This window comes from Gossypium hirsutum, chromosome D08, assembly GCF_007990345.1.
Source record: "Gossypium hirsutum isolate 1008001.06 chromosome D08, Gossypium_hirsutum_v2.1, whole genome shotgun sequence".
NCBI classification, from domain to species: Eukaryota; Viridiplantae; Streptophyta; class Magnoliopsida; order Malvales; family Malvaceae; genus Gossypium; species Gossypium hirsutum.
The window spans coordinates 45,271,322-45,285,954 of NC_053444.1; the positions used below are offsets into that span (position 1 = coordinate 45,271,322).

The 14,633-nt window shown below is 34.0% G+C and overlaps 1 protein-coding gene across 1 annotated transcript; it reads right to left on the bottom strand.

Moving 5' to 3' along the window:
- Positions 1–301: 301 nt before the first annotated feature.
- On the bottom strand, positions 302–757 carry LOC121220344 (uncharacterized). Its single transcript, XM_041100032.1, has one exon. It carries the CDS (start codon positions 755–757, stop codon positions 302–304), a length of 456 nt encoding a protein of 151 aa, XP_040955966.1.
- Between the last annotated feature and the right edge of the window lie 13,876 nt (positions 758–14,633).

The following is a 14,633-nucleotide window of genomic DNA, read 5'->3' on the forward strand; positions in this document are numbered from 1 at the left end:
CATTGTGTAAAAGCAAAATTTTTTACTTTTGAAATTCCAGGGGTATCACATTACCAGAGGTTCGATATTACAACACCCAAAAAAGTTGATTCACTGATCGTCTCTTCGTGATGCATTGTTTCCTCACTCGGATGCCTTGCATCCTTGGTCTCAAACATGAAAACATGCACCACTTCAAATATTATAAATTGTTAGTCACATGATCAGACACTACCCGAACAACTTAGCACTCTAACTCACTATTAGGGGACACTTCCTTCACCTTAGGTTTGTGTTGCACACACCTAAAGGTTTCTACCTCTCACCCTACTTCCACCATCATCTCTCCTTTGCCCACATCTATGCTGGCCTTAGAGGTAGCTAGGAACGATCCCCTTAATAGAATTGGTATCTTTAAATCCTCCTCAAAGTCAAGAACGATGAAGTCAACTAGTAAAATGACTTGTCGAACTCTCACTAAAACATCCTCCAAAACTCCATTTGGGTGAACTAGGGACCTATCGGCTAGTTGGAAGGTTACCACAGGTTTCCTAAGGTCACCTAAACCTGACCTATAGTAGATGGACAAGGGCATTAAGTTTATACTCGCTCCAAGATCGCAAAACTCCTTGCCAAAATTTACACCTCCAATCTCTATGGGAATGGTGAAACTACTAGGGTCATTGAGTTTTGGTAGGACTCTTCTGGACACAACAACACGACACTCGGCATTAGAAGCAAATCGCTCTTCTCTCCTAATCTTTTTTCGCCTAGACATCATTCCCCTAAGGTACTTTTGCATATTTCAACACTTTTTTATGACCTCAAGCAGTGGGAGGTTGAAATTTAAAGCCTTAAACATGTTGAGAAAGCCTAAAAGCTCCTCATTGTCTCGCTTCTTCTTCTCTTCGAGTCTACTCGAAAAATAGTATGGGTGTCAGATTTGGTTGTGGTATTGAAACTGTTCTATCCACCGATTCAATTTGTGTGGGCTCACTCTTTAGTCCTTCATTCTCTCTCACCCCATTTCCAACACTAGAAGTGTGGGTGCTCTCATCCTTCACCACACTAATTGGTTGGATAGGTTCCTTAACCACAGCACCAAATCTAAGAGTAATCGCATTGAGATGTTTTTTCCCTTCCCTCTTCGAATTTCGCTCGGTATTACTAGGTATGTTAAAGGCTAAATTATTTTGCAACAATTGCCAAACTTGGTCTAGTTGACCACAAATTTGACGTATATTAGGTTACACCACATGCAAACCTTCCTCTACCTTGCTTACCCTAATCAACAATGGAGGGTCATTACTATAAGCTGGTTTTCTTTCTTGGTCTTGGGGTCCTTGATTTGAGGGACCTCCCTAGTTCCCTTCCAACCTAAGGTTTAAATGGTCACACCACCCCAAGTTATAGGTGTTGGAGTATGTATTATATCCTTTATTCCCCACATAGTTAGCCTCTATTTGGTTCTCTCATTAGCAATCCCGAGCGTAGTGCTTTCACCATCATGTCCTGCATTAGAGTGGGTTAGAAGGGGCTAATTTTGAACTTGCGCCTTGACCAAATTCATCTCTAATTGAATGAGCCTTTCAAGGACTTGTTGATACTTGTCCTCAGTACTAACTGCATTCATGGTTGATTGTTTGGCTCTATATGTCAACCGCTCAACTGGTCACATATAAAAATTCATTTCCATGTCCTTAACAAGTTGGCAATCCTTGACATATGTCTTTGACATGAACGCCCCTACAGACGTTCCGTTAAGAATAGAGTGCAAGTTTCCATCCAGACTATTATAAAAAAACTTGAAGTTACAGTCAATATTGTAATCCATTATATGGGCACTTACATAGCATGAGTTTAAAATGCTCTCAAGCCTTGTATAGCCACTTCCCTTCCAATTGCCAAAACTTCATAATATCCATACGAAGTTTTATTGTTTTACTTGGGGGAAAATATTTTTCCAAAAACTTGCTCGCTAGCTCATCCCAAGTGTTGATAGAATCTATCGGCTGTGAATCTAACCACATAAATGCATCATCAGTAAGAAAGAAAGGGAATAATTGAATATGGATAGCGTTATTGGATACCCCATTATATTTAAAGGTATCACAAATGGTTAGAAATCTCCTAAGATGTTGGTTTGGATCATTATTCATTGACCTTTGAAATTGCAGGTTCGTTTGTATCATTTGGATCATTGCCGGTATGATTTCGAAGTTGTTAACATTAATCGTCGAGCAATTAATGCTACCTCAAACAACATTAAGATTGGGCATCGCATACTCGTACGAGGTATGTTGCTCCAGGGGTGGGTGTGGTGGTGGTTAAATTTCTACTCATGAATCTTCTATGGTATGGTCTCTTTGTGGATGTTGGGCGTCTCCCAAATGTTGTGCCCTCCTCGCGTGTGTAATGTTGCGCCCACTTCTACTTGGCTGACTGCCTCTCCCTCGATCATCGAGGGAGAAATGTGAAATCAACACTCAGGAATTAAAATACAATATAAATTTCATGACTTTACTGCAAGTGTGACAGGTTGGTTGTAGTATTTGTAGTGTTACAATGGAACACTAGAGTATTCCAATTATTGAACCCATGAGAATCGTGGACTGAATAATTTCTAAATAACGTGTGTGTAAAATAAAGAGTCTAACTAACTAATCACAGAAAGAAATTAAATAACAAATGATGGTTGGTTGACGTCAATGTGGTTCACTAATATTTGAATTAGGGATCCAAATTGCTTAAACTCCCAAAATAACTCTATTTTACCTTTCAGTCACCACTTTACCAAGTTAGACAAATTAATCTGGATCTTAATCTCAACAATTAACCCGAGACTAATGAATTGGTGCCCAACAAGATCTCTTCTTGGTCTCACTTGCCTAAATGTTCCTTTAGGGTCATCAATCCTAAGTTTTTAAGTTCTTTTAAATTAGTCCAATTTATTACGATTTGGTCATTCATCCAAAGATCAACTCACCATATCTCCATCAACCAACCCTCTTAAAAGTTTAGCTACTCATGCTAGAATTAAAACTAACAACCATGAAAATAAAAAGCAAATAAGCCATTAAAGAAAAGTTTGAGAAAAATATAAAAGTTGAGTTATTTATGCAAGAAAATTTAAAAGACATGTAAAGAAAAGCATTCAAGAAGAAAATCTAAACCAATAAACATAAAAGGAACAAAAGTTAACAAATACAAAGTAAAAGAAGCTAAAATACATTAAATTAAATCTGAAAATGTCTTAGAACCAAGGTACATGGACTAAAGGTGAAAATAAACCTAAGCTATAGTGATAACTAGCTTAACTAACACTTAAAAAAACTAAAACAAGAAGAAAAGTTACTGGGAAATATAAAATTTATTAGGAAATATAAAATCTACTGGGAAAATAAAAAAACCTAGAAGAAGAGGAAGAAGAGCTAAGAGAAAACCTAAGGAAAATAAAACCTAAACTAAGGTAATGTAGCCTCTTCTCTTTCTTAGTCAAAATTTGGCTTATATAAAAGCTATTATAACCCAATTTTTGTGCCCAAAATACCTTTGAACGGGCCTTTTAATAATTAATGCTTCGAATGGAAAAATACTACCCTTTTGTCAAGTTTTGTCTTTTCACAATATCAATATCAGTATACCAAGGAGGAAAATATCGTGATAGCTCAGATAATTTCAAACTTAAGGGTTTTCTTGAAGGGTGGATATCACGATTCCATTGAAGAATGGTCTCCAATCTCGAGTCTATTGCAGGTATCGCGATTCCAAGGTTTGTATAACGCAATACCCTCTCATTTATTGCCGTTCTCGCTTGTTTTCAACATCTAACACCTCCCTACTTCACTCAACCATACATTACGGCTCTCAATGGAACTATTGGTCAAATTGGGTCACAAAATGAGTAAAAATAAGATATTTACTCTTTTTAACTTAAAATCTAAAAATTAAGAAAAATTATGGAAAAGATGCTACTTTGCTTGAGAATAAGCTCCTTAATAATACCAAGAAAGCCTAATTTTTCATATCAAATTACAACAGATCAATGGTTTATGCTGTAGATATGCTACAACATTGAGCATCAAAAGGTAAACTTCAAGACTACCTTTACTTTCAGTGCACTAGTTGTCTTCAAAACTATAAAAGTCATGTGTTTTAGTATATAAAATAATTAAAATAACAAATATATCTTAGTATCACCTAATAGGACAAAATTATAATAAAAATTCCAAAAATTGTTATCAGCCACTCAAAATTTACATGAATTATTAGTATAGAAGTGTAACACCCATTTTTAGTGGGTTTTGAGTAAGGTGAGTAACCCGAAAGTAGTTTGAGTGGTGAAACCCTATTCGTCCAATAGATGCTTTTGGTGTATAGGTCGGACGTATAGTTGACGTTAAAGTATTATGCAATAATTATGCTTTAAATGTGTTTAGTTTTAAAGAATAAGAGATTGGTAAGAATAATAAGGATTTTTGGGTGAATTGGGTTATCACAAAAGGTATTGTACACCCAGTTTATTGGGTTATCAATTTAGTTACGTACTAACAAGGTAGTTAGGATGGAACGTAGGGTTGCATCAAAAACATAAAATATTGAATTATCATTTATAGTAGTAAACCATTTTTATTAAGGTAATTTTGAATATTTAAGACACATGTCAGGTTCCAATAAGGGCTTAGGTTATTTATATAGATACTTTAGTTAGAAAAAAAGAGAGTTTTTCTTTTTCCTTCCTTAAGAAGTACTGTTACTTGAATCTTAAAGAACTTATAATATTTCTCTCACCTTCAGGTTGGAGTTGTAGATCTGGATCTTCACAAGTGATTACTCCATGTCAATGTAAGATTTATGGCTCTGCTTGTTATATTGTGAAAAAGTAAGTCTGTTGGATCTGGTAATCAGTAAGATGAAGATATAAGGCCTTGCTTGGGGATTTCCAAAGTTAGAAATGATGGAAAATGGGGTATATGTATAGATCTTAATAGGTTTTCGTGTTCTATAGCAGTAGTTGCTACTTATTTGCGTGATGAAAGTCTAGATCTGAAGTTTTGAGCTGCAGTAGGTGAGAATAAGGTGAGTCCCTAAACTGACTCCTGTATGTATACTATTTGTGTTAGATATTTTTGTGGAAATCGAATGAACTATGAAATCGACATCAGAAAACTATAATATGAAGATTATACTATTGTATGAATGTTTGTTGGGTCTTGCATTGTAGTCTGCATGGAATCTAACAAGTACGTGATAAGTATTTTGATGATGAATATAATTGTATGAGCACAAATGGAATATATGTGACGAGATGTGAGTTAGTCGGGTGTTGTTAATGGATTAAAGTGTCAATGCATACTTATGAACTTATCATATCATTTACCTATCAATTCTTAAATAGTGTCAATGCATGAAGAGTCGATCAAGTGAGTCTGTGTCTGTTCACCACAGTGGAGTCTAAAGGAGCCTGTCGGGACTAAAAACAAGACCTCTAATATGAATCTTAAAGGAAAAGCCCATGCCCATGGCAACCTCTGAAGAGGAACTAAAGGACAATGATTACCCAATGGGGTTCCTTCCATGTCCCAGGACGATGATGGGAAAACCTTACGTAATATGAGTCTAGGTGAATCCATATAGTAAGCACCTAAGGAAAGAGAAGCCTTTGTGACAAAATATGAATGAAAAGCCTTTGTGGCAAACTCTGTAAGGAATGCCTTTGTGGCGCACTATTAAGAATTGCCCTCATGGCGAACTATGAATAAATAACATGTGTGACAAATTCTAACGTGATAGCCTTTGTGACGAAAACCTGAAGGAACGACTTCCATGGCAAAGTCTGGAAGCAATGCCCATGTGGCATATCCTAGTAAGGCTCTCAATGGCGTACCCTAAAGGAATGATTCATGTAGCAAATTCAGTATTAAACTATTTTGGCACGTTCATTTTGGCATGTAAGTGTGATTAGAAAGATCAGAAAGGCACAATGTCTCTATGGACTACAATAAAGAGTTTGACAAGACCACGATTCGACTGTGAATAATGAAGTGATGAGATATATAAAAGGTAATGGTAAACATAAAATAAGCATATTCTAAATAATAATTTTTCTAACTATCAAAAGGAATGTACTTGTTATCTGTATATATGATCAAACATGGATTGTGGAACGATGGCTTAAATTTTCGAATACAAGAGTAACGATGTTTTGGTCATATGGAACTCTACAAAGGAAACGAGTAAAGACTTGTGAAAGATCAGGTTGGAAGAGGTAAATGGCATATTAAAGATGTTGATGGGTAAGAAATGAGTTCTGAGCAAGGTATGGTATCTGACTTGTAAATGAGAGGAGAAATTGAGGGGATATTCACGAGTGATTAAGTTAAAGGTTCAGAACAATAAAATCATCTAAATAAGTTACCAGTTGAGTTGTGCAAAAATGACACAAGTAAATGGTTTTTTTCCTCAGTAATTTTCTTATAAATTTATCTGGGTATGTGTTTTATTACAAGTGAATTGATATGAGTCTGCGCTAGGAGGGACGATGCTAGGACTACACCTAAGGAGTGACATATTAGGCCGTTATGCATATAAAAGAAGTTTTACGGTGTGTTCAAAGACTAAAATACTCCTTAGAAATTCTAGAGGTATCTGCAATAAATTAGGGTTTCAATTTGGATATCATTGTAGTTTATTTACCACGCGTTGTATCTATATTTACTCATTATATTTACTTATGTATTTTAGTTTTGTAATTTGTAGTTAAGTAAATTTTCATTATCTGTAAATCGTAGAAGTAAATTAAGGATGTGTCTATATATTTGTATGGTAATACCCAAGATTTGGATTCGATTAATTGGATCGAGTTGAGGGCATTACAAGAAGCGCTGAAGATAACTCTATATTTTAGAGTTATTAGATATCTACATAGTCACTCAAACACTTTACATAGATCTATCAGATGATTAACTCTTTCCTTGGACTTCACAACCATGTCATCCGCATAACATTCAACATTTTTGTGCAACATATCGTCAAAAATATTCTGTATTATTCTCAAATATGTAGCACCAACATTATTTAACCCAAAAGGCATATCTTTGTAATAGTATATTCCTTTTGGAGTTCGAAATGTTGTAAATTCTTCATCTCTAGGAGCCATACGAATCTAATTATAGCTTGGCGATCCACCCATGGAAGAAAAAGCTTCGTGGCCAATTATAGCTTTCACCATTAACTTTGTCAAAGGGAGGGGAAATCATCATTTAGACAAGCATTGTTTAGATCTTTGAAATCTACGCAAATTCTTATTTTTCCATTCTTCTTTCTCAATGGGACAATGTCAAAGATCCAAGTAGGGTATATGATTGTTAGATTTGGTTCCCTAAGTGTAGTATATTCGTTTTGTATACTTGTTTTTTTTTAATAGATTGATTTAATAAAATTATCCATAAATTACATTAATACCTTTTGTATATTATCCTCAATAGTTTTTCCACGTAAAAAAATGGAAGCAAGTATTGGCTCACTAAATATCTAATGTTTGACTAATACTAAGCGGTATTACGTGGTCAGATCGTAATATGAAAAGACAACTTATATTAGTAGATGAACCTAAACATGTACTTATTAGTCTAATCAGAAATGAGCAAACCTATTGAAAGACTAATATGTCTCTATCAAGTCCAATTGGGGAGATGCTTTGTCTTGTGCATTGGAGCAAATGACTCCCAAAAGAATGAAACATATATGTGACTGGACTGACAATACATCGGATATGAACTAAATAGAATAAATCCTGAATTCGTTTATGGATTTATTCACTTTTCATGTTCATAGTAATCCTGAATGGATGATGGACTATATATGCATGACTCGTATACTTTGATGTAACTAAAAGCCTAAATTCAAATAGATAAGGAACCGAAAGCTAGTGCATTGGGTATACAACTTCTGCAATATGTAGCATTATTAATAATAGTGGAATTTATAGCCCAAAAAATGGATAAATGATATCCTCTCATTGGAATTACATGTTAGATGAAAAGCAAATGTGCCACGGGTAATTTTCTTTGTGATAAATAACTTGATTACTATTTGATAGTAATTGACTTTTCATGAAGGAAGATGTAATGGTTACCATGAGAGAAAATATGATCATATTAGGATAATGAATTTATCCCAAAGAGATTAAGGATATCATATGAGGGTAACACACTTATGACAAGGTCATTGAACGAGCACTGAATGAGTTGCTTTCGTAATGATATGTAATTAGTGAGAGCTCAGTTACGATACTATATTGGAATGACTTTGTGACTAAATAAGTTTATAATTAATATGTGAAAAGTTGAAACTTAATTATAAATTGTTTGTGTCTTAATTACACATGTCCAATTGTTCTCTTCGGTAGCTCGTTGAAACCAAAAATGAATTACATGTAGAATCAAATTAATAGAAATGGATGAAAATGATAAAGTTAGAGAAATGAGTCACATTTAGAAATGAATGTGTTTTATCACTAAGTATGAAAATGACTTGAGAATTAATTTAAGTTTATTATTTAGTCAAATAATTGAAGTTCAAAAATAGAATTAAATTAATTGTTCATTGTTAATCAGTTGAATATGGAAATTAAATATATTTTCTCATAGATTCTTTTACGGTAAAGTTGTCATGACTTTTATAAAATTAGAATTTGGTTGAGAAAATTATTTAATTTGAAAATTAATTCATCTAATTAAATTAAATTAAATTAAATTAAATTAAAAATAATATTTATTTTGGAAAATAAAAACACATATATTGGGTTGGATTAAATTATAAAATTCTGGGTTAAAAGTGTAGAAAGCACATATAATTGGACCAATACAAGATAGACCCAAAATCCCCTTATAAGACATATGAGGGGCGGTAACCCTAGTATATTTAACTAGGATCTGTCACTCGCTTCTTTTAGTTAAACTAGAAGGCTAGTTTTTCTATTAAATGAATATTATTTGTGTTTTTCTAATTCAACCAGGATTCTCCTATATCTTCCTATAAATATTTGGTATTGGTAGAGCTATACATACAACAGTTTTCAATACTGTTATTCAGTCTGAAAATAGTGATAATTTATTTTCTAAGTATAAATTTTATTTTTTGAGATTAATTCTACTAGTTTCTATTGAGAGAGAATTGTTTTCCTACTAAAAGTGATAAATATATGGTACTGGTAGGGCTATACATACAACAGTTTTCAATATTTTTATTTTGCCCAAAAATAGTGATAATTTATTTTCTAAGTATAAATTCTATTTTCTGTGAATAACAATTCTACTGATATCTATTAAGAGAGAATTAATTTCCTATTGAAAGTGATAAATTGTTTCTGGTTTTGTGTTTGATTCGTGATTGTTCGAGCTCACACTAGAAGCGATTCATAGTACGAGAATAGTGAAGAAGGTCATTCGGTTGAAAGTCAGGAGTGTCTAGGATCCATCTAGCACAAAGAACATGTACTTTTTGGGAAAATTTTACTGCTATAAATATAAAAAACCAACTTGGTTTTCAAAATTTTTATTTTCCACTGTAACAGAAAGCCATTTTTTAAACCAGAGTTTTCTAACATTGACTTTTCTAATAAAGCCAACTTCAATGTGTTGTTCACTTCAACTTTAATTTGAGGAATCAACTCAAGAGGATATCATCACTAAGCTTGTTTGATTGGACAAACACTTCTCTTGATTGCCAGATGATGGACAACTACTCTTGGATCAAGTCCTGACTTTTCTTTGTATGTCCATGCAAAAATATCTGGATATTCTTTTAAGAGATTGAGATAGGTTTCTTCTCTATCTTCTGAAGACAGACTTGCATTGATGTCAACTTGTTTCAACTCACTAATAGTGGCTTGATTTCCTTCTTCCCAATAATGAAGGAGCTTCTTGAGCTTCCTCCTTTTGAGACTCTTCATCAATCTCTTTCATGGATAAATGATAAGCCGCAAGGACTTCTGTATCTTCACATTCTTCCTTCTTGGTCGTATTGGTTATGACTACTATGTGTTGTGTAGCTTTTAATGTTTCACCAGTAATTATCTTCAGTTCGGAGCGTATTTTCATCTACGAAGGAATATTGTTGTGAAAGTCCCTTGGTTCTTTTGAAGTGTAAGCATTTCTTTTCTTAATGTAGCTAGTGTTTCCAAAACTTGAACCCGTAAGTCTTGAATGAATGGAGGTTGGTTTGGTAATAGATGACTTAAGAATTTCTCCTTTGATTCGTTCAAAAATTAACTTTCGCCGAGATTGAAGAATTAGGTGGTCAAACACCGAACTCCTTCCTATTGGTTCTCCCAATCGATTAAATACTGAAGATTTAGAGGTATTGCAAGATCTTTTTGCTCTTCTAGAATTTCTTCTGATGTTACATGCACTGAAGTTTCTCTACGAATCTTCAACTTCAACTAAGTAAATCCAAGTTTTGCTTTAAAGGTTCTAGCACAATCTGATTTCTTTTATCACACTTGATGAATTTTGACAAAAATATTTTAAATCCTTTTACTTGGCTCATCTTTCACGTGTGCCAACTTCACCACCTCCTTTTGCTTGTAACTAACATTAGTAAGGAGTTCATATGCATTGGGATCAAAACCTTTGCCTCTATAAGAAATAACACTTCCATGTACACAAGGAGACTCGATATGCCTAATGTATACTTTCAGTGGAGGTTCAAGGATTTTTTTTATTCCTCTATGTTACTAAAGGGAAGAGTCAAAGTTTTCAAACCTTGGGTTATTTCATCATCTAACGTATCCTTTCTCAATGTTTCTTTCGCAAATGAACTCTCCAAATAAAACTTGGCATCGACAAAGTGAACTTCTACTTTAGAAAATGGCTTCATATCTACGACAACTATTTTAACTTGACCATTGCTATTATAGTTAAAGCACTGATGAAGGGGTGAGGAAACTACACCATTTTGATGAATTTATGGTCATCCCAACAATATTTCGTGTGTTGTTTTAGCATCAATCACATGGAAAAATGGGCTTGATTCCATATCTCCGATGAAAAGTTGAAATCTAAGTTTGCCGAGAACTCTTTTCCCCCTTGGTTGAATCCTTGATAATCAAATGAATTTGCATCAACTTATCAAGAAGGTCTCTAAAATATTTTATTGTCTTAAAGGGATTATGTCGACTGCTGAACCATCATCAACTAAGATTCGATTCACTTTTGGCTCACAAGCATATCCAATAATGAACAAAGGCCTATTATGAGAAGTGGATCCTAACAACAAGTCTTCGTTAGTGAAGTTGATCTTTTGTACAACAAAGTGATCACCGATTTGTAACCTCGTGGTGTCATATTTCCTAAGTTCGTATTTTTAGCGGGCCTTTTCTTTCTTTGGGACACTCTAAAATTTGTTGACTTGGTTAACTTGGAGATCACCTTGGTTGATATTAAGACTTTCCAAGGTTTTGTGGCATACTTCCTTCGACTTCTTCGATGTGTGACAAGTGTCCAACCATCATCATGATTGATTTTTTGAGGAAGATGCTTGCCTTCATTCTCTCGTAGATTGCTTGTCCAACTCGCTTTTATGGTCAAAATAATGGGATCAAAAGAGCCAAACTTTATCACCACAATTGGTTGAGAAGTCATTTCGACTGATGTCAAGTATGATGACACTGCTTATTCCTCAAACTTAACCTTTCCATCTTCTTAGAGCTACAAACTTTCATACTTAAAGACAAAGCATTTCTTAAGAAGATGACTGATCAAACAGTGATATTTGCAATAGTTTGGATCATCAACTTTATCATCTTCTTCAAGACACTTCCTCCCTAGAAATTGGATTATTTTGTTTTTAAGAAGTTGTTCTAGCATTGTTGCAACGTTTGAATCAACAAAGGGGTGCTTCTTCTCTTTCCTATCTTGAGATGGGAAAGGTTTTTTTTCTTGAGATTGCATTGTTTTGGGAGATACCATGAGAGATTTTGATTTTATGGCCATAAACTGCTTGCTTTCGCCTTTTTCGGGAGTGGATGTAAACTCCTTAACTCGGCCTGGACATTATGGCGAAATTGAGAAGGCTACATTAGCCACTAGAATGACTAAGAAGACCAACTAATTAATTTTAAGAAAACCGTGGTCGTTACTTTGAGTTAGGTTAAAACCTTCATTTATTAGGTTGTCTATACTTTAGGATTCATTTTATTATTAATAGTAATGTTTTAGTAAAACAATTGTGTTACGATTTATTTTGTAAAACCTGTGGTAGTATAATGCAATGAAAAATCAACAATTATGTCAAATTTTACTTAAATCGAATAACTTGCAATTACTGGTTATTAAATTTAAACTACTTGAATGAATAATGTATGCATAAAAATCCCAAACTAAAAACTACCAAGCCACAGTCCTAAATAACAAATTTACAACCCCAACCAATGAAAAAGTTTAATGGAAATTATTTTAAAACTAAAGTAGTCAGAAGTCCGAAAGGTTGTCCACATGCCGAGTCCAATCCAAATCTCGAGCATTTACTTGAGAAGTTTAAGAGTAGAGGGGTGAGCTTAAGAAAGCTTAGTATGAGTCAAAATTACAAAACATCATATAATCATTCATTTCGGATATAATAGTCAACGTTACCAATCCATACCATTGTGTAGAAATATTGAATCAGTGTATGAGCATGTTATGTTATATGATTCAAAGCAAAAGGTTTCTACCCGATCATCCGCTACACCCCACGAGTTCCCCAAAACCCGTCTACCAAGCTCCAAACACTGCGAGCTGAAGCTTAATGTGGATAAACCACTAGTAACAATAATGCAGATAAATTTCAAATAAAAATGCAGTCTAGCTACCAGTAATGTGGACTAGCCACCATTATTTTAGAGAATCTACTAGAGATGCGATTAAATCACCCAATCTCCTCGGTACTTCAGTGCAGTGCACTGAAAACAATATTGTCGACTTAAAATGCTATCGGTACTCCACAGAACTCCTCCATCAACCACAAATACCCATCCCATGCAAATGCAATATGTCATATCATGCTTCAAATAATAGTTTCGGTACAATGACATGCTTAACATGCATACCAATAAACAGTATTGGTGTATGCCTTGCATACCTTTCGTTTAACAGTAACAAAGGCATGCATACATGCTTTCCATACAGTCAATATCACATATGGTATGTAATTTAAATACATACAAGCTCAATGTCAATTATGGCATATTACATTCATATTAATCAATGTTTCAAAAATTCAGTCTGCAATACATGTATTCAATGACAATTTTCACCACATATTTAGCAATTAGAGATATGACATATCCAACGTGGTTAACCAAACTATAGAACAAAATCATACATTACATACAACTCATACATAATTCAATCGGTCCCAATAGGGCCTTCTATGATCAAGCTTCCTATTTAAATATGTACCTTGCTCAGCATTCCATTTATTAGCACTTAGGCCATTCTGCCATGCCAAAACTAGCAAGCATAACTACCATTTTTAAAAATAGTTTAATATTTTTAGACAAATTAGCAAGCATAACTACCATTTTTAAAAATAATTTAATATTTTTAGACTAATTTAGCAAAGGTAATGATCCACACCTTAATTCGCAATCTACAACTCTAAACTATAAAATTCATGCTTTTGCACTTAAGCCTTAGATGAGCCTAGATTCAAAAACAAAAATTAATACTTTAAAATACAATTAATGACCAGCCTTAAAACACCCCTAAGGGTTCAGCCAAAGCAGTGTCACATTAATAAATTTTTAGATTCGAAACGACCAATGAATTTACACTGATTTGATGTGAAAGAATGGTGCAAACGATATTTGACTTCACTACTGATCCAAATGTTTAGATCAGCACCTACGATTAAACTAAACTTTAAAATAAGTAACTAATTATCAATTAAAGGTTTTAGAGCATTCGACCCAATCAGAAACTTTAACAAAATTAATACAACACAATGACTCGCTTAAATCCGCACTTACGCTTCATGTTAACTAGACTTGAGATGTCGAATGAGTGAGATCAAATGCACTCCTAATTGAAAAGGTTAAGGGTTGCTTTAAATAGAAGATAATCGAATAAAACACTATTGTAAATATGCAACAAAAATTGAAAATATAGCAACCCACAAGTGGTGCAAAAAGGGGTGACACACCTCCATAAATAGTGGCACGAAAAGGGGCTGATTTGGGGAGGCATAACAATGGTGGAAAACACCCTTGTTTGGATGAAAGAATGAATAAGGAAAAATGAAAAAGAAAATGGGAGATTCTTGAGAGAGAATGAGGGTTGGACGGCAAGGGAGGCAAAACAAAATCAATGGGCTGAAAAACTTAATGAAAAATAACATATAAACCTAGGTTGGACATCACACACACAAGGGAGTGGGAGGAAAAAATAGCAAAATTAATTATTTTGCAAGGGAAAAAGAATCAAACTTGGGCCTCCAGGACAAATGTGCCAACTCCTTACTATCTATTACCCATTAAGTCAATAGCTCATTCTTAAAATAATTTTATAAACTTTAATTAAAAAAAATTGGGATGTTACAACTGTCTTGCCCCCTTTCGAGTTTCTTGTTTCTATTTGCCTTTTGGACTAAGGCTCTAAATTTCCAGCAACTTT